The 23679-nt window shown below is 35.8% G+C and overlaps 1 protein-coding gene across 5 annotated transcripts in view; it reads left to right on the top strand.

Annotated features, from left to right (window-relative positions):
- The window catches only part of GABRA1 (gamma-aminobutyric acid type A receptor subunit alpha1), a 45136-nt gene extending 26972 nt beyond the window's left edge, over window positions 1-18164 (top strand). For all 5 annotated transcript variants that reach the window (XM_069772680.1, XM_069772676.1, XM_069772678.1 and 2 more), the window contains 4 exons: window positions 3013-3156; window positions 8876-9028; window positions 11654-11856; window positions 15338-18164. In XM_069772680.1, the coding sequence (XP_069628781.1) occupies window positions 3013-3156; window positions 8876-9028; window positions 11654-11856; window positions 15338-15646 (809 nt within the window). In that variant the 3' untranslated portion in view covers window positions 15647-18164. The remainder of the gene's footprint in view (window positions 1-3012; window positions 3157-8875; window positions 9029-11653; window positions 11857-15337) is intronic.
- Window positions 18165-23679: the final 5515 nt, after the last annotated feature.

The following is a 23679-nucleotide window of genomic DNA, read 5'->3' as shown; positions in this document are numbered from 1 at the left end:
AGGATCTTGCCTCAATTAAATGATTAAGAGATGCAGAAATTATGAATGAAAAGAGATAGATAATATGGATTTGAACTCCAGAACCACACCACAAGGTAAAAACAAGACAGCAAAAAGACATGCAAGTGTATCTGCATATCTTTTGTATCTAAATTGGTTTTCTTTTTATCCTGAAAAAAAAAAATCATAATATCCATAATTTTCTTAAATTAACAAAGAAAATAAATCAGTGATATTTCTGATTGAAACACCATTTCTTACACTAAAGTCAGAGGTGATAACTGGCATTCTAAGTTCAGAGTGCAGGCGTGGTCTGTCATCTTTTACAGGCTATTTTCATTATTTTTTTGTTTTGAACACTAACTGGCTATCATGCCAGTTGTCCTAAATGGGACCTAGCAAAACAAGTAACTCCAAATGCTGGGAAGGGCCGTGAGACAAAATCAAGGAGTTTTCAGGGAAACTTTGCATTTCCCTACCGAATTCAGATGAGCTTCTAATCTGGGATCCTCATGGGGAGGAGCTCCTTCTGTAACATGGTTTTACTGCAAACACTGCATGGGGAATATTCACTCTCCCCTCCTTCCCATCAGATTATATGTCATAATTATCAGATTATAGAATATTCATCTCAATATTTAGTTATTGATATAAATAGAAATATCTGCCGTGGGATAAATGGCTGGACCCAAGCAAGATATGAAAATGGGACTCACTGTTGTACGTAGAAAAGAAGTTATTATATTTAACTGCAACTTTTTCAGTGGGAATCACATTTAAATACATTGGGGACATTCTGTCAAACAACTAAAGCAATTCATTATAATCATCTTAATGGACTGAAAAAATTACTGAAAAAGACATTTAATTGTCATGAAAGCCATGCTTTAAGTGCAGACTACAATATTACACTTAGTAGCTCCCCAAGGTGGTGTTTGCCCAGCTCTGTTTGTTTTGGATTAAATTGGATAAGAGTTTCTCCATGTCCTCCACTGTCACTCATCACTTGTTGGAGCTGGATTCAGAAAAGCCTCATGCTGAAGGAGTTGCATGTCTCCTGTGGACTCTGCCCATCCTGTAGAGGCCAATAAATGTTTGACCCAGCTCCAAGGCTAAAGTGATTTGCCAAAATAGCAGCTTAAGCTAGAGGTTATTCCAATGCAAATTCAATGTGACAAATGCTAAAGAGATTCTGGAACAACAAAAAGCCATATGTTGGCAAAACAAAACCAGAAAGGCAGATGCTCTCCTCAACTCTTGCCACAAAAATCTGATTGTCGGTTTAAAACTAAGGCCACTCTGGAAAGCAGCAGTGATAGGAGCAAAAGGCTGTGTTGCTACTTAAGCAATATCTGAACTGGAAGCTGAGGATGGAAGCTGAACAGAGCACCGAATCTGGCAGTCAGAGGGCAGGGCAAGCTCCTTTCCAGCACTGATGAGTGTACTCCCTTCCCCCTGACCCAATCCAGTGGTTCTCAGCAGCTCAGAAAATCAGTCCTCTCTCTTCCAAACTACCCTCATGCTCCAGAACAAATTGAATGCTTGAAAATTAATATTATTATTGCCACTCTTTCTTTATGTGACTAGATTAGTAAGCCAATTCTTGTACTTACTGTGACCATTATTTTTAAGGTCAGAATTATTAAGATGTAGATTTCCATTTACCATTGATTCTCAAAAGCAATGTGTATGTTACAGTGCTTGGGGAATAAGAAGTCTGAGGGTAAAAGCACCCTTCTGCTTCAATAATGCAGGATCAAATGCCACGCGATTAATTTACCAGCATACTGCATCCGACACCACCTCTTCGATTGCTGTTACCTCTTACATTGATAAGATAAAATTACTAACTCACAAATGAGGTCAAGTGAATCACATTCCTCCTTTTCCTTTCCTGCTTGCCAGTCCTGAAAAAAGGGAAAATCTCATCCTGTAGGTAGGAGTCTAGTGCCGTTTTATATGCCCTAAGATGTCTCATCTGGCTTCCAGCTGCCTTTGGTGGGTGCAAGATTTATGTAGGTTCTGATCACACATGCAGTCCCATACATGTCTTGGATACTCAGGTGTGAAGAATGGCACTAGGTACCTCTATGTAAACAACTAATTCCCACCCTAACTTCTCAGAGCAAGAGCTGTCAGACTCCAGACTACGCAAAATGATGAAGAATTTTACTACGGGACTAAGATTAAAAATATTTATATATAGTTTGATTCCTGAAATAATATAAATAACATACTAATAACAGCACAAAACACCTGGATGACATATGTAGTATGCTACTGAATTATTTATATAACATACTAGACTACTTAGGTTTGGAGAGCCCACAGTGTTTTTCTTGCTTTGTTCAAGACTCAAATAAATGTGAATTGGAGTGTGAGCATTTCCCAGTAATAACCAAAGCAAAAAAATAGATAAGTTGTGATTTAAGCTCACTCAAGCCTAGGCAGCCTCAGAAATGTCTGCTATGCCTGTTATACAGCAAGGACAGTGTGAGGGGGGGATAACCAAATAGAGAGCTCTAGCCAGGCTGCTGCTGATAAGATCACTGAAGCCACTCTTAGGAGGACTTATTTTCTTACAGTGGCCCAGACAACACCACACTATGACAAATTGAAAGACTGCAACTCATCTTTCTTGATAGTAGTTGAAAGTTAGAAAAAGAGTTGGAGTTCTCGCATGACTATGTAATTCCACATGTCGCTCTCACTTCTGGTTACTCAGATTTTACACAGGTAGAAGCCATGTAGGGGAGAGAAAGATTTTCATGCCATTGAGGACCAACTTTAATCCAGCCCTGCAGCAGATATTTAGCTAATCATTGTGTGGATAGACCTATAAAATCAGTTGTATTTCCCATGGATAAAAAGTTCCAGTAAGCTAGTTGTGGGTTTCTGCAGATAATTAAGGAGAATTTAATATTCAAACTACTGCTCAAAACATTGTTCTGATAAAGCCATATGGCAATAGAAGGTGCAAAGCTGAAATGCGGTGTGTTTCTTTTAAATTAGATGCTTACACCAGAGCAGAGGTTGTGTATGAATGGACACGGGAACCAGCAAGGTCAGTGGTTGTGGCTGAAGATGGCTCTCGATTGAACCAGTACGATCTGCTTGGACAAACTGTGGACTCGGGAATTGTTCAGTCCAGTACAGGTCCGTGAAAAAGTTTTTTTGGGAAGGGTCATATTTAACTGCCAAGACATAATTTAGAGCAGGAAAAAAATACAAAGACGAAAGAGTGACAGAGGTAAATTGCAACATATCAGGTTCAGATTAGGAAAACATGACTCTGAAAAGAGAGTCATGGGATTATTATCCTGGGATTATTTTCCTACTTCAACTGGTGGGTAAAATATTTGAACAATTAAAAACCTTCTTATAGTGACAGATCTAGCCAGAAAAAAACGTAATTTACATTATAAAAAAGCACTCGTCATATCCTTATTAGTATACCTACTTAGTATATAAGCTTAAAAAAATAGTATAAGAATATGAATCCTCAAAGATCTTATTCCTGGAGGCAGTGAAACAAGTTGCTAAAAGCAAGCATATAGTCTCTCAATGAGGTATTTAGAAAGTGAAGAAAATATGTAATCAAAATAAAAACCATCTGGAACATCCAAACAGGATTTAGGTGTCTCAATGTTAGCACCAGCTCTAACTCCAAAACTATTAATGAGATACAGAAATATAGGTGACATTTATAGTATTATATACCTGCAACCTTGAAGCTGGCTAAAAACCTTTGCTTTTTCACTTTGCAGTGTTTGTTTCAACATGTAATTTTTTTTTTTTTTAAATAATTTGGAAGGGGCATGAAGACCTAAATACAGTAAGAAACTGAGCATTGGGCATGAACAAGAGCTCAAAGTGTTGACTAGATTGACTGTTCAATGGACCAAAAGAAGCACTGCATTAGAAGAAGTAGTTGTATTGCTTTGAATGTGCTCAAAGCTGTGACTGAACTAGAGAAGTATGCTTATACCTGCATAAACCAAACGTTCTACTATGCCATCTAATATGTCATTTGTAAAGTCAATGAACATTTAAGGAAAAGTGAGTCACTTTAAGGTGAACCCTAATTCATGTCTTTAGCTTGCCAAAATATATTCATATGCTCTATTAAGCCAACAAAATTTCTCACAGAAAAAGTTTCTAGTGGACTGATATTCAGGTTACTGCTTGGAAGCTTCTGTTTAGTTGATATAATCATAAAAGAAGTGCGATGGCAGTAATAAGGACTTTGCATAAGAACAATATCAACACAATTGCTCCCATAGATTCACTGCTTTCATTATTGAGCACAGAGGCATGCATCAGACAAGTAAAAAGAAAAGGGGAGAACTCTTGGCCTGGCCACAGCTAGAAATGTTGCCATTGACTTTTGTGGAGCCAATAATTCACCCCAGCTGCCCTTGTGCTGAAGAGTCAATAGGATTTGTGAGGCACTGCAAGGATCTCGAGCTCTTTGCTCTTTCTGTTCCAAAGCTACTCACTCAGAGAGACCTTGCCAACCTGTGTGCCTGCCCTTTTGCGCTCATTGCCAATTCTCTGCTTGCTGGATGCATTATAAGGGCAGCAGGATAATCAGAAGAGACTCATAAGCTTGGGAACATATCTAACCCAAATAGATAATACCAGATATAGCTCAGGGTTATTAGATAGCAATGTGAGAAGCACCCTATGAATTGTTAAGAAAGGCAGATAATATATTTTTAAACAGAACTGAAGGCAAACATAAGCAGCATAAAAATTCTTCATGCATTTACATGAAGAAACAAAAAAATATTTTGTTTTGCCCATGATATTTCATAGGTTTGAATTCTGCCTCATTTTTCTACCTGAAGAAACACTTTACCATGCCTGTCTATAAAGTTAAATACAGTAAGTATTTGCTGAAATAAAGATGCTATTGTCTAGATACAGAAAAACATTGCAAAGATGGTTAAATACAATGGTTAGCAAGACTAAAAATAAGCCCATTAAAGAATCTTTTCAGTACCAAACTTGCAATCCTCTTTAGTTACTACCTGATAAGAATATACAGTGGTGGAAGAAACACATCTGTTTCTTGCAAATTCAATGTCTCAAGGAAAAATTCTTCTTGATTTGCTTTGGAAAGGAAAATGCTTCGCCTTCCCCAAAATAATGGTGGGGGTCAGAATTGGTTAATAATCACTTTTCTACCCATTCAGGTAGGTGGGCAGCTAGTCTCAACAGAATCCTCCAGCATATCTTTGTCCTCTGATCATCTCTATTTTAAGATATGACATATGTAATGAAAATTATGAAATCCCTCCCTACTTTCAGAGTTGTGGATGATGACTCATCTGACAAAACGACAAAAGGAATTGAAGGCAATCCTCACTTAAGAGTTCCCAGCACCTTTATTAGGGAAGAAAATGAAGCTCTCGTGCAGCTGATTCTGTGGATCATTAGAGGAATCTACATCATCTTAGGCAATTTTAAGATGATATTTTTAGTTGTCTGGAATTCCAGAGATGTATTTTCCAAGAATTAGGGTGTAACTGGGTTACTCTAAACATTCTCAAAACTATTCAATTATTTGGTGAATCCATGAAGTCCTTTTTTTTTCCCCCCTTTCTTTCTTTGCCAGTAGGCCATCTGCTATCATTATTTCTGAATCTAGAACAAGATAACTACCAATATTGATTTTTTTTGTGACAAGAGAATATTGAAAGACTAAAACTTTTTTATAGTATAGTTATTCATCTATGCTGGCAATGGAATGTGCAGGTACTACAGCCTTAAAGATAGTATTCAGTAAATGAAATAATTATTGTTGCTGCTATTTTGCTTAAGCAGAGAGTCCAGTCATCCATTTTTTTACTTGTATGTAAAATTCCTGTCCCTCTCCAACAACTGACTCATATTGACTCAGAAAGAGTTTAAAATTATCTTTTTTGTAAGCACCTTTGTCCTGGTTTTGGCTGGGATAGAGTTAATTTTCTTCCTTAACAGATGCTTAAAAGGCTCCTGCAAGTTTCTATTTACATGGACTTATTTTGCCACCTTGAAAACATTGCTTTGCACTGAGAATCATCAGGATTTACACTCACAATACTATTATTTTTTTTCTGATGTTCTGTAAATGTGCTGAGAGGACGCTGTTTTTAAGTTTTTCTGTTAGGTTACGTGGCATAAGCAGTAAATGAGAAATACTTTGTTTTAAACTGATGGCAAGGAAAGCCTTACTTCCTACCTACAGTGAAAGAAAAAGTATTATTATAGCTAAAGGTTAGTCCCCACTCCTAACTTTATGTCTGATGTGATGCACATTAATTTTTGGTGCTCACCTGATACACTGGGTTTATTACAAATAGTTTACAGAACACTGAGTAATAGGTTTGATGTAACTTTACTGAATTATCGCCTATTTTTTCTAGGGACACATGTTAGTTTATACCACCTGAGCATTTGGCTCCATTATTGTAATACACTGTAGAATTAAGGACTGGTTAAAAACTGTAGCTACAGAAGTGTTGAGCACAGGCACAAACTCTTCCAGAGCACTGGAAGTATTCAAATGTGGACAGTCATTTGAAACATTAATATCGATGAAGGAGTTGTGTGACCACTTTTAAATGCTTCATATTGTGTAATACATACAAACTAATTTAAAATTCATGGAATAAATAAAATTAAAAACAAATTTATCTGCTCAACACAGTTATTCATAGAAAACTTTAGGAACTCCAAGGAAGCTAAAAAGAAAGACCTTTCTTTCTAACTTCTTTGGATAAGAGAATAAAAGAATGTAAGATGCATGAGCTACAACTTGTGCCACAATTTGTGAAAGCCTAGCAATCAGACACTAAATACAGGAAATACTTTGCTCAAGAGCTATGTGAAAATTTAGCTTGTAGGGAATTTTATGGCTGAATTACAAACCTTCGAAAACAGAATTACAGAGGAATTGCTGGGAAGTTAGTGGTCAGCAGCTGTCATGAATGTGGCTATGCTTTTCTATTAAAGCAAGCCATAAAATGTGGGAAGCTAAAGATTCAGTAAATAACTGGAGTACTTTCATGTCTTGCAGTTATTTAAATAAATCTTGTCAAAGATCTGCTATCTTCTAATAAATAACTGCAGTCCGTTGGTACTTTGGAGACTTACAGACATGGTTTTGCCTTGTAACTGAACTGTAGGCCTTTTTTCTAGGCCTATGCTTTGCCCAATTCACTCCTCATGGCATTACCTTTAGCTGACTTCTAGCTCAGACCTGCTGCAATGCTTAACAGATGAGAGTAATCCCTGTCTTTTTAATTGCCTTTATGCTTTGAATCTTGTTCTCATTTTCCAGAGGTTAAAAATACTTTGATAATTTAAGCAGCTAAATAAAGCTTCAGAGTACAGTGGTGTGTTCACTCTGTATTCTTAGCTTGCCATCTACAATCACTGAATTAATTCTGACATACCGTTGTAAGTATTCTGTATCTGATTGCATTAAAATAGCTTCCCACATCATATTTTAGTAGATAAAATTAAATTATTGGCTTTTCTAGCCAAGGCTGACACCCTTCATAAGATCATAATCCCTGGTACAGAGGAAAAGAAGTTTGTTTCAGTGAAAGTTAAAGAAAGGTGGGCAAAATTTAAGTAATAATGCCCACTCTAATCCTTCTGCCAGTCCTATTTTCAAAAAAAACTTTCCTTGTGTATCCTTTACTTCACCTCTCAATTTAGAATTGATTCTCTTTTCCCCCTTTGCTACTGTCTTTTATATTGAAACATACCAGGAGTATTGTCACATCTTATTTATAAGCTTTCCTCAGGGTTATACATTGAGCAAGATTGTTCAAATGAATGTTCTTCTAGACTCTGAATTAAAGAAAAGGGCATTTGACGTGCTCGGTGCATAAGCAGTCAATGTCTAGACATAGTTTTTCAATCCAATTTAAGCTTTTCCTGTACAAGAGCAACTTTCTCTTTCTAGCTGCCTACATTTTAAAATAGAACAACAGTAATTTCGTGTCATCTCTAATCTAGACAGAGGTTTCCATTCAGTTACATGTCCACTTGTTTCTTTTCTAAGATAAAGTTTATTGCATAACAAGAAGAATCAATCTAATCCAAAAAAAAGTCACAACAATAGGTTTTCCAATCTTTTGAGAATCTACTGTTTTTCAAAATCCATTTTCAACGATGTAAGTAATGATCTGAAAACAAGGCATTATTTGCTGTGCTCTGGAAGGAAGGGTTTATAGAGTTATATAAATACATAAGATTCCTTTCAAGTGCAATTAGAATACCCAGCTCACATGTTTCTATAGCACCCAAAAAGTTAGTGCTAATGTAAGTGTTCTGTGTTATTCTTGCACTGTCCATTTACTTCAGGAGAGAATAATCATTTAGTAAAGTACTGAGTTAGTAGAACAGGAACACTTAATCTTCAGAGTACGTAAAGCACAGACAGTGGTAATGCAGACACAATCACATCAACAATTACATCTTGAGCCTGGCCCGACTGAAACAGTTCTGAGTGCCTGTCTTGATTTAGTCTTTGTATGATGTTTACGTGTGTATATTGTGGTGGTTTTCCATCTTCTAATGGAATAAGACCTTTCACAAGAGGCCTAAACAGCCACCAGTAAACATAGACATTCATTCACTACTCAGCAGAGATGAAAAGATATAAATTTAATTAGCATTTCCCAGAACTGTCTAGTTGTGTATTATTAGTGGAACTTCAGAACCTGCTTTATTAAATGTTTTCTTCAGAGCTGACCCAATTTGATCTGAGGACTCTTTTTTATAGTAGGGGTGAATATAATGAAAAAATACTTTCTATAAAGCTCTCTAATTTGTATATTGATAAAAGCTTTAATGTTCCTTTTCTTCTTGTTTTTAGGGGAATATGTTGTTATGACTACACATTTTCATTTGAAGAGAAAGATTGGTTACTTTGTCATCCAGACTTACCTGCCATGCATCATGACAGTGATACTGTCACAGGTGTCCTTCTGGCTTAACAGAGAATCTGTTCCAGCAAGAACTGTATTTGGTAAGCAAGACCTACAAACCACTTGGCAATCATAAGGCAAACAAGTTTAAGAAATTTTATGGTAAAACTAGTTATGCGTTAACACGATATTGGAGAACAACACGAGCTTGGACACAGTGCAGTACACAATAGTTAACACATTTCGTTGCAAAGATGTGGCAGAAACTGATTTAAGGTCCAAAGCTTCTAAACTGACTGTAAAAAGAGACCTGAACATTTCTTAAGCAATCTATTATGGTTCAACTTTTCCAAAACAATAAGTATATGAATAAAACATTTCTGACCACGGCAATGACATTCATGGTGGGGATTGTCAAAAAGGCTTTAATCAATGGGTGTTGGTCATTTGACATCCTTAGGCCCTTTGAAAATTCTTATCTTAAAAATCTCTTTCATCAGTCCCTTGGTAAGGCTGCTGCTAAAGGTCTCCTGTTCAAATCAGTGACAATTTATTGTGCTTACAGTGGTGAATGGATGCACTCAACGAATGTAGTAAGAAGGCAATCTAAAGGACTCTAAGTTTATACAGTTGGTCCCTAGTGTTTTAACCACAGCTTGCAAATGCTTATCTTAAAATTAGAAACAAACAACTAGCATATTCTTTGGAGATATTAATCCAAGTCAAGTACATAATTTAAAAAAAAAAAAAAGTAACAACTCTTCAGTTAAGGAAAATAGAACCTGAGATTTCTACTATGTGACCTAGTCTTTTTTGTGATGTTCCAATGAGACACCTGAACACCTTTGGCAGGAGGAGGTGGAAGAACACACAGCCAAGTTGGCTTTTACACTCATTTCCCTGCCTCAGGGCACAGCTGGGGCAGGACGCCATGGACCCTCCTGCTTTGCTGAAGAGAATTTAGCCATTTACACTGGACATAGCAAAGCCAGAGAGTCACAAGGCCTGATGCTGAGAAATGCAGACTCTGAAACTCTTGTTGAACAAGAGCTATTTTTATTGACCTTTTCTGGCACTCTTCACAGCTGTGCTTTAGTTTCCCAGTGCCTCTGGAAATGAATCACAACTTGCATAGCCTTAGACCTCACGAACCAAGTAGAGGCTTTCTGTTGCTGTACAGATGTGCATTTACAGAAGAATGGTTTAGACCACAGTATAATTAAATTTGATTTACATAATATTGTTTAGATTAACATCTAAAATTAGATCTGAATTTTTATCATCAACTTCACTGAGAATTAACCTGGGACTTTTATGAGCCTCTGTAGTCAAAGCTATTGAAATCGTAACTATTTTACCTCTTTTTACACATGCCATTTAAAAAGAAATGTCAGATCATCAGTTTGAAATGCTGTACTTCATTGTCCCTAGATGGAGAACAAAATTTCCTAGTCTCACAATGACTAATATATAATACCACACAATGTTCAAGCTGCTATCTTCACAGGCTTGAGAACCCACACATTTCTGAAAGTTTTCCTTTCAGAAGACACTTCTTTAGTAAATAGTCTTCTGTTGACTCCATCATTATGTATCAAGATAGCTTTTTCATTTCTTAATGGCAGTGAAACAACGTTTCAGAAAATTTTGCATGATGTAGGTGCATACAAAAGCACAACTTAAATCTTTTAGTCCACTTAGTGCCACAGATAATAAAAACTATAAATCCTGTTTTGCTACTGTGTAAGAGAAACATAAGCTCGCTCGTAATGAGTCAAAGACAAGATTAGGCTGTCTTAGGGAAGAGAAATTCCTTCCTCATTAGGCACTAATAATTCAAGCTCTTTACACCAGCACATAAATACATTGTTCGTTACTTGGCCTATTTTAGACCACTGCACATTTTCACTAACACTCAGTGCAGCGAAGATGAACTCGCAAGACACATTCAATACGTGACATTGCAGTTGTCAAGGTAACTTGTGGACGTGTGATTTGACGTAAATGTCTAAGCCTGCACTTGTAGATTTTTTTTCAAGCAGCTGCAAGCAGAGTGAGTTCAATACAGTCCTGCTTTCTCTCGATGGCCAGTTAAGGGACAAGGTTGATCAGCAGTGAGAAGCTCTGATATCAGAAATGCAAATTACATTATAGTGGTTCTTGCATAAATTCTTTGCTATTTTCAGGGCATTAGTGAATAAAGGGACAGAGATCTGTAAAATTATCAATTCAAATAAATGTAATATCACCTAAAGCTTAGTACATTTGAGTATACATTTGAAGGAGCAAATATTGATACAAATCAGCTGAATGAAAACAAGTTTTTTAGTTTTCCAGCTAAATATCTTAGAACTGTTGCAAGAAAGAACTAAAAATGTTAAGTTGTTACATCTGTAGGACAACTTGTAGGGCATGAATAAGGAACCGCAACAATGATTCTCCAAATACCAGGAAGCATAAAGTAGTATCCACAACTCAAAATATTATTACCATTCCAACTTTATTCGATTACAACAACGTCAAAGAATAAAGGTATAAAAGGTGTTTTGAAGATCCTGCAATTTCCACAGAACCTGAAAACTGATATCCTCAATTAGCAACTGAAGTGGAGAAGCTTATAGGAATTAAGGGTGAAGACAAGGCTTTCCCATCTATTGTAACAGTTAAGAAATGAAGTACAAAATACAGCCTCTGCTCTAAAGACACTAAATTTGTTTGCTTTGCAGGGGTGACAACTGTCCTGACAATGACTACTCTGAGCATCAGCGCAAGGAATTCGCTCCCCAAGGTGGCCTATGCCACTGCTATGGATTGGTTTATAGCAGTGTGCTATGCCTTTGTGTTTTCTGCACTCATCGAATTTGCAACAGTGAATTACTTCACAAAGAGAGGCTATGCATGGGATGGCAAAAGCGTCGTTCCTGAAAAGGTAATACCACTTAATATCCATCCCAACAGGTCATACTGTGTCGACCTTGGTCACTATATGGGTTTTTTTTAGCCTGTTAGAAATTCTTATTATTTAGAATAGTAAGTAATGATTCCAAAAGAGTTTCCTCATGTGCTCGCACACCAGCATTTCTACACATAAACAGTAATTACTTAGACATTGAGTACCTAAATACTACTTCTGACATGCTGGATGATATTTAATGCTATTAGTAATTAAAAACTTTACTGAAATTTTGACTTGTGCAACTAAGCAGAAAGAAGATATGTATTTTTTTTTAAGGGAAGGCAATTAATTTTCTAGTGTTTGAGCAAGAGAAAATGTGGATGCCTCAGTATAAATGTAGGAAAAAAAATCTTGTGGCTACTGTATCTGACACTTTCCAAAGTATATTGCTCCTCAACTTCAGGAGGACTGCTCTGTGATCATCACCAAATAAATCACTACAGGACTTTTTCTTTCCTTTCTTTTGCCTCCTATCATTTCCCTATTTTTTATAAATAGAAACATTATTTTTACTTCTTAGTCAATGGAAAAAATTGATTTGTTTTGGGGGAAGGATTGACAGTTGTGTTAGGAGTGTGCAATCCTGATCCGTGCCTCCCTGAATGCAATAGAGAGACATCACCCTGACTCCCCTTGGTCTGGGATCACACCTGGTCTGTAAATCACATGTGCATCAAGAAATTGTGGAGGACATTTAGAGGAAGAAAGTTTTCCGTTTCCTATGAGTTATCATGTCAGCTGCTTCTGTGAGGAAGCACATTTGGTTGGTTGGGGGTTTTTTGAGAGAGATCTTGAAAGAGACTTTTAAACTTGGCTAATTGTTTATTATGAACATTCACAGACTAGAGATTCAGCAGAATAAATATTGGAGGAGCAGATGTTACTCATTGGTACACGAATATATGTGTTTAATTCAGGAGTGTATGCTTATATAGAATATTTTAATTTTTTTTTGCTATTTTAGTTGCATAAATCAGTGAGAAAACAGATTAGGACATTTACACAACTAATACAAAAGTATTGTAGAACAAGTGACTGAAGTAACAAAACAAATGAGCTGCATGACTCCTGTTGGAATATTGAATTTTCAGTTACTGATGATACTTTCATTGAAAATAATTTGTCTGATTCTTTGTTGTGCTCCTATCTTCATGATATCTATTGTAAAAAATGGGCTGTATTAATAGAACAAAATCCTTAAATGTTAAATATTGCCTTGTTAATATAACCTACCTTGTAACATAGTTACTATAATCAGCCATTTCATTTGTTTCAAAGAAAATTACATTTTCAGAAAAAAAACCACCCGTATAAACACAATATTCAAACACTGTTTAAAACACTGGAAGATTTATGGCTTTGCATTCCTCAGCAGGTAAGGATCTTTATGTGTCTTTTGATATAAATCAGCAAAGACATACTGGTACCTGGCAGAATGCGTTATCTGCAGACGTAAGGAAAGACAAGCAAGGCAAACTAACAGCAAACAGAGCATCACAGCTTAATAAAATCTAGAGCTCTAATTAGCTGTCATATTACTTTTTCATAAAGTTGAATTTGACATGAAATATTAAGACCCTGAGTGGCGTCAGGGCTTTCTGTGGATCAGATTCCTCATGACATTTAAATCTATAGAAAGGGTCTCCTCTGAGACTTCTGTGAAGCGGTTCCTTGCCTGCTGGATTTATTGCTGCTCACTAGAGTATCTGGCTGAGAAGGAGACCGGACTGGCTTCATACTCAGCAAGCGTGTTAGCAGCCTTCCTGCTCAGGAGGAAAAGAACGGACAGACAACTAAAAAAATCTTTCTGATGTTGCCTTTTTATTTTTCTGAGTATTTTTTTTCAACCTGTTTGTTTCTGCTATTCAGCAGAAATAGTCTAAGACAATTTGAAGCTTTTTCTTAGCCTCAAGCTAAACTGAATATTATTGTCATGAAATAAAGAGCATCTACATCAGAGTCATTATCCGAATCCTTTTTCTTACTAAGTAGCAGGAATTTAACATTTCAGCCTTCATTTCCTTCCTGCGTGGGGCTCCAAGGCATGCTTCGACAAGCCTCTCCCCACTTGCCCTGATGCTTTTGCAGCTTCCCTTCACGTTCTCGGGTGTCCTGCAGCAGCCTATCTGCTCCCTGAAACGTTCACCTCTCGAACAAGAGCTTCTTACCAAAGCGCCCCTACTGGGTGGTCTATATAGCTATTAATCTATAGTTGATCTGTCATAAAAAGTACTGTGACTACTTCAAAAAATACTGCCTCTGTGGGACAGCTGCTTCTCGAAAACAGAATTATATTTGCCATCTTGTGAAATGACATAATAGATCACATTCTGCTGATATTTTCTCTTTAGCATATCTTTTTTCTTTTCCTTCTAAGAGGATAAAAGGGATAACATTTGCCTATTCTTTTTTGTGGGAAGTAGTGCCTAAAGATTTTCTAAGCTCTTGGGATTTTTTTGTTATCTGGTTTTTTTCTCATAATCAGAGGAACTTGGAGCAAAGTGATGCTTTTCTTTACACCTCCTTAATGACCCACTACATCTCTCTTCTATGTTTATCCTTGTGCAGTGGCTGGAGGAAGGGTTTGGACTGTCTGCAACAGGGACAGTTGAATTCCAACTGGTATCCCCAGATGTCAAAATTTAAATTTTTTCCTACAGGTAGATCCCAGAAGTAGAATTCTAGAAAACATAAGGACCCAGGGGAAAAATCTAGATATTCTTTCTGATCAATAAGTTCTTCTCCACTAAAAGATTTTCAATACATTCTTGCTTTAGCAATATAGGTAGGTGGATGAAAAAAATCATACAGCTATTTAAGTCCTTGTAAATGGAATGACATTTCAGCCATTATGATCCAATTGTAACATTCAAAAAAGAACATTAAGTTTCTATTCCATAATGCATATGCTTTTGGTGTAAACTGTTAGTGAACAGAATACTGGCAGCTTTGCATTGTATTAAATAATCCGCTCTTCTAGTGCATGGTCACATGGTATTTTTATGTATAAACTGTGTTAGAACGCATCATGTAACATTATTTGTCTTAATATTGGAAAGCTACATTAAGAAATTCAGTGTCTTTTAAAGTTTTTGTCTTGGTCAAGAAGCACAGTTGATTAAGGCAATATTGAATTATGAGTGGTTTGTCACTGTTGATTACCATTAAAGGTAATTTTGTCAGTCAGTAAGCCTAGCTATCAGTATAAGTCCTCATTATAGTTTATCCATCATCTAATTTGGTTTAATTAATACAAGTAACGCAGATGGATGATTTTGTCTTTGTCTTCACATAAATATTTTGCATGAGTCACATATCCAGACACTAACTTCTTTCTTACAGCTTATTACAATTTGTGGTATAAATTTAATTAATTGCAAAATTTTACGGTGCTTTTTCATAATCTTATCTGTTAAGAAAGTAGTAAGAATAAAACATTTTCTTCTTTCTTCAGCCAAAGAAAGTGAAGGATCCTCTCATTAAGAAAAATAACACATACACAGCTGCAGCTACGAGCTACACCCCTAATATTGCAAGGGACCCTGGGCTGGCAACCATTGCTAAAAGTGCAACGATTGAGCCCAAAGAAGTTAAGCCAGAAACAAAACCTGCAGAACCCAAGAAAACTTTTAACAGCGTCAGTAAAATTGATCGACTATCAAGAATAGCCTTCCCATTGCTTTTTGGAATCTTTAACTTAGTCTATTGGGCTACCTATTTAAACCGGGAGCCCCAGTTAAAAGCTCCAACTCCACATCAATAACCTCATTTATTCGTATAGTTCTGTTTTGTCTTTTGCTCTGGGAATTGCTTCCCGTTTTCACATACAGTAATTCCCATTTGCTTCATTGCCTCTGTCTTAAAGAAAATAAAGGTTTCTTTATTTAACAAAAGGTAAAATATATCTGTATATTTAAAAAAAACCTGTGTGTGTGAGGGAGAGAACAATGTAAGCGATGTACTTGGAAAAGTGATTCTGAAAATGGGAAAGAAAGAATTGTAGAGTAATGAAAAAAAAAAAAAAAAGGAAACCATTTGTAGATAGCTTAGTACTGAATGTCCCCAAAAGGTATTGTATACGTACATGAAAAAGATATTTTTATTCAAAGGATTGTTGGGAGTGGGAAAATATTCTTTATGATGTTCCTGATGCACATACTATACCGTACCATTTATTCAACCACTGTTTATAATCTTTTCAAGGATGTAAAGCTTTCCATTTGCTGAATCCCATAAGATATGTTATTTTCCTAATCCCTTTTCTCTCTATATTCCAAACCACCTGACTTATAATATTAAATGGTTTTAAAGAAGAAGGAAGTCTACTCACTCTAGGTACAGTTTGTCACTGTATAGCACATAAGATCTAATGGTAACAAATGCTTTAATCTGCTGTCTTACTGCAGTCTTGTTCTAAGCATTAAGTTGTCACTAGACTAGATTTAAAACCAATTGCACAATCAAGTGCAGATCCCAAGTTCCCTCTATCACCTCTGTAATCCAAACAATTCCTGGATGCTTTTACAGATAGCTTTTACTCATCACTATGTTTTAGAGAGTTAAAAACAAACAAACCAACCAACAATTTTTGCAAGCTCTAGATATGTTGAATGTATTCTTTTATAAAACAATACATTAAAAAGAAGCTTTAGACTGAGATTTATGGATAGCAGAAAGACAAAATATAGTATTTAAATAATATATGTAAATATGCAGCATGAGATTGTACATTTTTTTACTTTTTTAAAGTTGTGTTCTTAAAACATTGTGTAGGATTCACCTCTTAGCTCTTAATATGTTGTAAAATGCTCAATAAAACATATTTAGAGCCTGAATTAAAAAAAAAAATAAATCAGTGGTACTGGAAAGCCTAAAAAATTAAATATGCAGAAAGTGCTTGGAATTAATTCCATTTGTAAAGTGGTTAAGTGTACAGTAGCTTGCAATTTGACAATGTCATCCAATGTATACTATTAGATTAATGACTGGTCTGCTCAGGTCATGCATAAATACTAAAGTATGGGATTATATTTGGTAGGTAAAAATGGTGAAATATTTGTTAAGACAGAAGTTCATCTGTATATTACTGCTATATTTGCTGATACATAACTGTTACAATAAGTGATGTAATATATGTAGCATTAAATACAAAAAAGTCATACATAAAAGAATGTACAGGAAAATAGATTTTATTGAGTAAACTTACTACATTTCATTTTTACTGTAGCAATATATTTGTAGGAACAATATGTAAGGGCTTTAAAAACAAGATGTCCATTTTGCAGGTATTGTGCTCCCTTTAAAAAAATTCTAGTCAGTATCATTACTGTTGATTCTTAGAAATAAAATTTCAGATAAAGATTTTTCAAAGAGATGGGAAGGATGGTGGATATTTGCAAACATCAATTAAAAAAACGTAATATATGGTATTGAATGAATTTTAAAACAGCGCTACATGAGCCTCCAGGGAAACAGCTACTGAGACTCAAATTTCATAGGCAATGTTTTCTAAACTCTTTCTCAATAAATCAAAAAGTTGACGTTCTCTATCTACAAAAGGAAATAGTTAATGTTTTATTTAGAGAAGATTTTTTAAAATAATGCTTCATTGTCTAACATTTGGTCCTGTCTAAACTTGATAAGTTATCTGATTGGAGCTTATTAAAAGGGGATGTTTCATCTTCTGGTATCATGTGTAGATATATGTATAGAAAAAAATAAACTATGGCTCTTTAACTTCTGTGTACTTGTTTATCTTGTTATTTTTGGCGTTAAACTAGTGTGTTCATTTAGGGCATTTTATCTTTCTAGCAATTCATAGCTACCTTTTGGTCTGCATTTTGCACATTAGATGTGAATATTACTTAACTAGTCTGCTTTTTGCTATGCAATGATTGCATTATATCACCTCTTAGTTAGTCTATGCCAATAGTATTATACTGTATAAACTTGATTGCACAGTTTATCAAAGACAAGGTATTCTCTATGTAGCTTTTTTACAATGCTTTGCTAAACCATGTAATAATAGTAAGTCTTCCTTGAAAATAATGATACACTCTTATAGAGGACAGTTTCTGTTTACTCCTGGGATAATTTTAAAAAGATGACATTGAATGTTTATTGCACCTCAGTGCAGTGATGTGGCAATAAAACCTAAATCTAATAGAGGTTGTTTATGGCAGAAGCATGTATTGCTTTACAGAGTTTAGCAAAAGCTCTTTATTTTATGTCAGACTGTAATTCTATTATAATAATAAAGCTAAAAATGTTCAATAATGAAAGTGAATGTTTTACTTTCGTTTTCTTTAGTTACTGCCTTTTATGACACATTGCTTGATAAACTGCTATTCATTCAGAAACTTAGTTTCTTTGGATTTGGTAATGAATGCAGTTTTAATAGATGTAATCTTCTGTCCAGTGTTTTCCAGGGACAAATATAACAACAGGAATGTTTCCAAAATCCAATTTGACATTCAAAAAAAGATAGTTCAGTCTATACAATGTATATCCAGTAAAGCAATTAACTGAATCAGATGAACAATTGTTAAGGTTTAGTACCACAACAATGAATATGATATAGGGTAGGAAGAGAATAAAATGCAGTCTCCCAGATAACATGGCAGATAAACAGAGTGAGAGTACAAATGTGGGTATATATGTTGCAGATTTCACTGTTTAAATAAATGCACAGATCTAAGGAAGACTGTTAGAAGAGAACCTCAGGCTGTATAAAATATTATTTCACTTATTTAATAAATTGTGGGGATAGCATTCAAACAAGCATATGTATACCCTGAAAATTTTAATTCTCAAGTCTGCATTCTTTCCCACATAGAAAAACAGAGAGAGAGGAAAAGTCATTCCAGTCCATTCAGCCCTCAAATTTTCTTGGAAAAGTTCCTGGAAAGCAAGGCTCATGCTCTTATGTAGGGGGAGACAGTCAATTGCAGACATACAGTTTTAGAGGATCCAAAGCAGGAAAGGCAGATGTAAGTGTACATATATATACAACAATATTCATAGTGTTCTTAAGCATGAATCCTACAGAAGGATTCTTCAAAATGGACAGAAAGATTGTGTTAATATGGACCCAGATTCTATTAACTTATTATACTTTCCTCTGTTTTGAATGAGAATAATGCAGTCTGAATCCCTGTTCCTTGCTTCTTATTACTAACTCCACGGAGATAAATCCCTATGGAAACCCACAGAGGATTTTTCTGGAGGAGTATGGTAAAGAAAGTGGCAAGTGACACTGAACACCCACCTCCTATGTTCACATGCCAGATGCAGAGCATACTTGGGGATTCTCACATCTCCTTTGTCACTGCTCAGACATTTTTAGGCAGAATTTTACTTGAGTAAAATGAGTGAAAATGTCTAGATGCAACAGGATTTGACTCAGAAAAATATATAGCACTATTCAGCTTCACAGAGTGGAAGAACAGCCTTGTCAAGTGACAGATTCACAGTCACCAGTCAGTCCAGCATGACACCCTGATGTGGCATTGCTGTGTTTGCTCTGATACTACATCAGTAGGGGAAACTCCTCCAGTTTTTCTTGGACCATCCCTAGAAGCTACTGCAGGACTTTCTTAATGACCAAAACCATTTTCTACAACACCAATGACTTTCTTAATGATATTCTTTCTCTTGGACTGACTATGTGAGACCTGAAAAAACTGATCTCCTTTTCTCTCTATCTCCTTCTATTTTTCACCAACATGGTAAATAATAAAAGGGTGTTATGAAACACCCTAATGGCTAGAAAAAGGGGCACACATGCTTCAGGGAGCAAATAATAAAAGAACCTCTTTCAGCCTGTGCTTTGTATCTGAATGAATGTCCAGATAAATTAGTGTGACTGGGGAAAGTCAAACTTTTCCTTAGAGGCTGTCAAAAAGTCAGTCATACTTTAAAAGACAAAAACTCAAGATCTCCTCAGACTTTCTATAGCAGATCCACAAAAGAAAAAAATAATCCTCCTGCTATGCATAAACATGACATAGCTTAAATAAAAATGTGTTTGTAGTCTTAGCACATGAATTTTGCAAGGGAAGTGTGTTATCAGCTTGTCAAGCTGTTGCTGTCATGTTACATCTGATTACAAACTACGTCAAATACAACAAGAGAGGTAAAAGCCTTGAAACGACAAGTTTCTGTAGGCTCATTCACTCTGGCTATAGGCCCATCCAAACAGGCAGGATGATTCACAGCTGCTGATAAACTTATTTGATTAAACTGCTTCAGGGCATTTGAAGATGCTCTGAGTAGATTTTGCACTTGCAGCACAGCTGTAACATGCATTTCACCCGAAGACTACAGACATTTTCCCTCAAAAACCTGCAGACAGATCGACCAACAAAGGGGACTGCTTTTCTGAAAGTGCTGTCAAGGGAGGAAAGACGTATTTGCTGAACTCTTACTCCAATCAAGCACATTTGAATGCAAACAGATACGATGAATTTCTTTCTGAGCGTCCTCATATATGAGGTATTTAATTAACCTCAAGCTGTACAAGCCTAAGGATATGAACCAGGCCTAAGATGCTAAATTGGTTTAGAACTGGTTTGCTAATGGCTGCACGTAATGCCCTATCTTTGCTACATGATCGTTTTACATGTGTGCATCATCTGCTTAATACTAGGTGACTAAAGCACCTCATAGGAAAAAAATAATTTAGCTGCTATGAGATTAATGCAAATTTCTTTAAAACCCCCCCCACACTTAGAGATTGTATGCTATTACTGCCCATAGCCGCAGAACCGCACTTCTAAATAAGTGGTTTGTAAGCTTCTAGGATTGCTCTCCATTGTAGTGATACTTATCAGTGCAACAAATTTACTGCAAGAATATGAAAAATTCAGGAAAAAATTAAACAGAAGAATCTTTTCTGTATCTTTTCTCATCATCTAAAACAAAAAATAAAACCTAGTGAAGCTACAATAGAAAGATCTTTCTCTTAAATTACTTTTTTTATGAAATACCTTACAAAAACAGAAAAGTGGTTTTCAGCCAAGAATCTTTTAAATGAATGCACCTTTTGAATAAGAGAAAAAGCTGACAGAGGCCACAGCAAAAATCTCTGCCAATTGTTAGGACCTGCTGTAGGGACATAAATTTAAGAAAGAAAAATAACATTTTTTAATTAAACATAATCATCTAAATTAAGAGGTCATCTACTTTTTGGATGAAATTCTTAATTTCAATAGCTTCAAGAGGTGTTTTAGACAGGGTTTTTGCTTTGATTTTGTTTTTCTACAAAAAAACATGAAATTCAACTTCAGTGTTCATCTTTTTCCTGCCTGAGGGGCTATGGCAGGCATGAAGAGGTGAGGGATGCAGTTCTCAAAGCTAATGGTGCATATCTCAGGAAATAACAGCGTGGGAGTCTTAGGTCAAACATTAGGTTTAGTATGGCATTGTGAAAATTTTTGTAACTACACATAATGCTCAGCTAAGCCTCATGGACACGACAAAATAATATGCAGATGAATGTAAAACCTTGTGGGCTTGATAGGATTTTGTTTCTTCATTTATGTGAGACAGCTAAATCAAACTTTAAAGAAAACTGCTACATACAGCTATTCAGAAGACAATACCTACTGTCAATCAGCCTGCTGATTCCTGCACATTTCTATCATCTCCTCCCTAGCTTGCCTCACCAGTGCTTGATTTGTAAGGAACTGGGCTAATTTAGACCGAGCAAAATGGGGCCTTAGGTCCTTAGGGCCTTTACCAGCTTGTTTGTGACTATCCTCTTTCCTGCCTTGTCTGTGGGAAGGCAAAGAAAGCATAAATGAAGTAACTAGAGCAATGCATCCTGTTTCAACAGTTTAAAAGGACATAGTATTATGAGAGTAATATATGTACTGATAAAATGTTCAGCTGGCTGCACTTCTCTTACATCCATATGTAATCTCCTCCCCCAAAAGACAGCCAGATTCCCAAAAGAGGTGAATCTTTTTGCAGTTCCATGTGATACTTCCAGAGGATCCCAGCCATGATTTCCCTAGCAGCTTCCTGAGAATGCGTAGGAGTTGTGTTCCGGTCATTGAGTTAGTCAATCTCAATGGTTATGTTCATTTGTAATGACTATAACCTAGGCCTTCTTTTCCAACAAAGGTGGCAGGGCTGAAAACATCCACCTCCATTTAACAGTTTTTTGAATGGAAAGATTTTTTGCTTGCAACTCCCCAAAAGTATAAAAATTGAGAAAATTAATTTTAAGAACACTGAGACACAAGAGAAAGATCATTACGGATAATACGGAAAACTGGTAAACCAGAAGGTTCACTTTCAGATGTTTATCATAGCTTTAGTCCTCATGATTAACCATCCATCATCCACCCCCCACCCCCAGACAGCATTGGCCTTCTCCTAGCAAATGAGCTAATAAAACAACAAAAACCCTTTCAAGTGGATACAAGCAGAATTAAATGAGTGCTTGATGCTTTTGAAAACCTCACCCCATATTTCTAGCCATGCATAGAATAACTTTTAAAAGCATTCTGGTGATGTTAAAAAATAATTATAACAGAAAGCAAGAAAAAGATCATTAGATTTTTGCAGCAAGTTCTGCTAACAAAATTTTCCGAGTCTGGATTTTGCCAGAGCATAAGGCTAAAAATCTTATCCTTGCAGACACATGAACAGTGCCATAAAAACTTAAGTGGTAATCCACACAAACATGGGTTTCAAGTCTTTAAAAGAGAAAAAGAATTCATGGTTATATTTGCACTGCTGCAAAAGATTTTCTTAATTATATAACAGAGGTTGAAATTTATATTGAGGGTTGTCATAGATCTGCATGGAGCCATTGATCAGACAAATTCGAAACACAAATTAATTATTATCTTCCTGTATCAGGCCTTAGTAATAGCAGTAGAAATAACAGAAGTTCAAGTAACTCAATTTTGTGAAGAATTTCTGTCACATTACTCTAGAACTGACATCATTTATCTTTCAATGCAACTTTTTTCCTAAATATCATCCTCGGTTAATTGCAAAGTAAAAGATCTAAAAAGCAAGAATACTATTTTTGTTACAGCCTTAAGTTCTAAGGGAATAAGCAAGCTTCAAGAAATATGACCATATACCTAAAGAAAAGCAGCTTTATCTGGCTACTGCAAGAAGTAAATAGAAAGAAGTCTATAAATAAACATGATTCATTTATTTATAAATGTCTAGAGATAAGAAATAATAATAATTCTCTGGTGTAGCACAAGCTGACGTATTTATTACTAAACATAGTGTACTTAACAACAAGAGTTGTAAGACAACAGGCTGTTTTACTACTGCCTCTTAATGGGAATTACATGAATAATGAGTCTCAGGAGGCACTTACCAGTGATAAAGGTAAATATTGGCTCTAAAAAATGTCAGACAAGCTATTATACCGCTGTATTGCAAGAAAGCTATACAGATTATTAGCTATTACTTTGTTGTATTATATCTAGTATTTAATAGCTGGGAATGCATGCTTAAAAGATAAAAAGACTGATGATATCTGAAGGTATGGTCAGTGCAAATGGCAAATGATCATCCATTTCTCTTCACATCATAACTGTGGCTGGATGGTGTGCATCACTAAAGAAAACTTGCTTCAAGGTCACTGCAGTGAAGGATCTTGAACAGAAACCAGCACAGCAGAAACTGAATTGTAATGCATCATGTCTCCAGTCCCAGGTCAAAAATATATCTTGTTGCTACTATTAGTAGTTTCTGTGTAGTAACAAAGAAGAACTTGCCTGAGATTTCAGCTCTGCTCCTTGAGACGTTACGCAAAGAGTGCCA

Source organism: Haliaeetus albicilla, chromosome 27, assembly GCF_947461875.1.
Source record: "Haliaeetus albicilla chromosome 27, bHalAlb1.1, whole genome shotgun sequence".
In the NCBI taxonomy this organism is placed as follows: domain Eukaryota; kingdom Metazoa; phylum Chordata; class Aves; order Accipitriformes; family Accipitridae; genus Haliaeetus; species Haliaeetus albicilla.
This window is presented reverse-complemented; position numbering and strand designations above follow the sequence as displayed.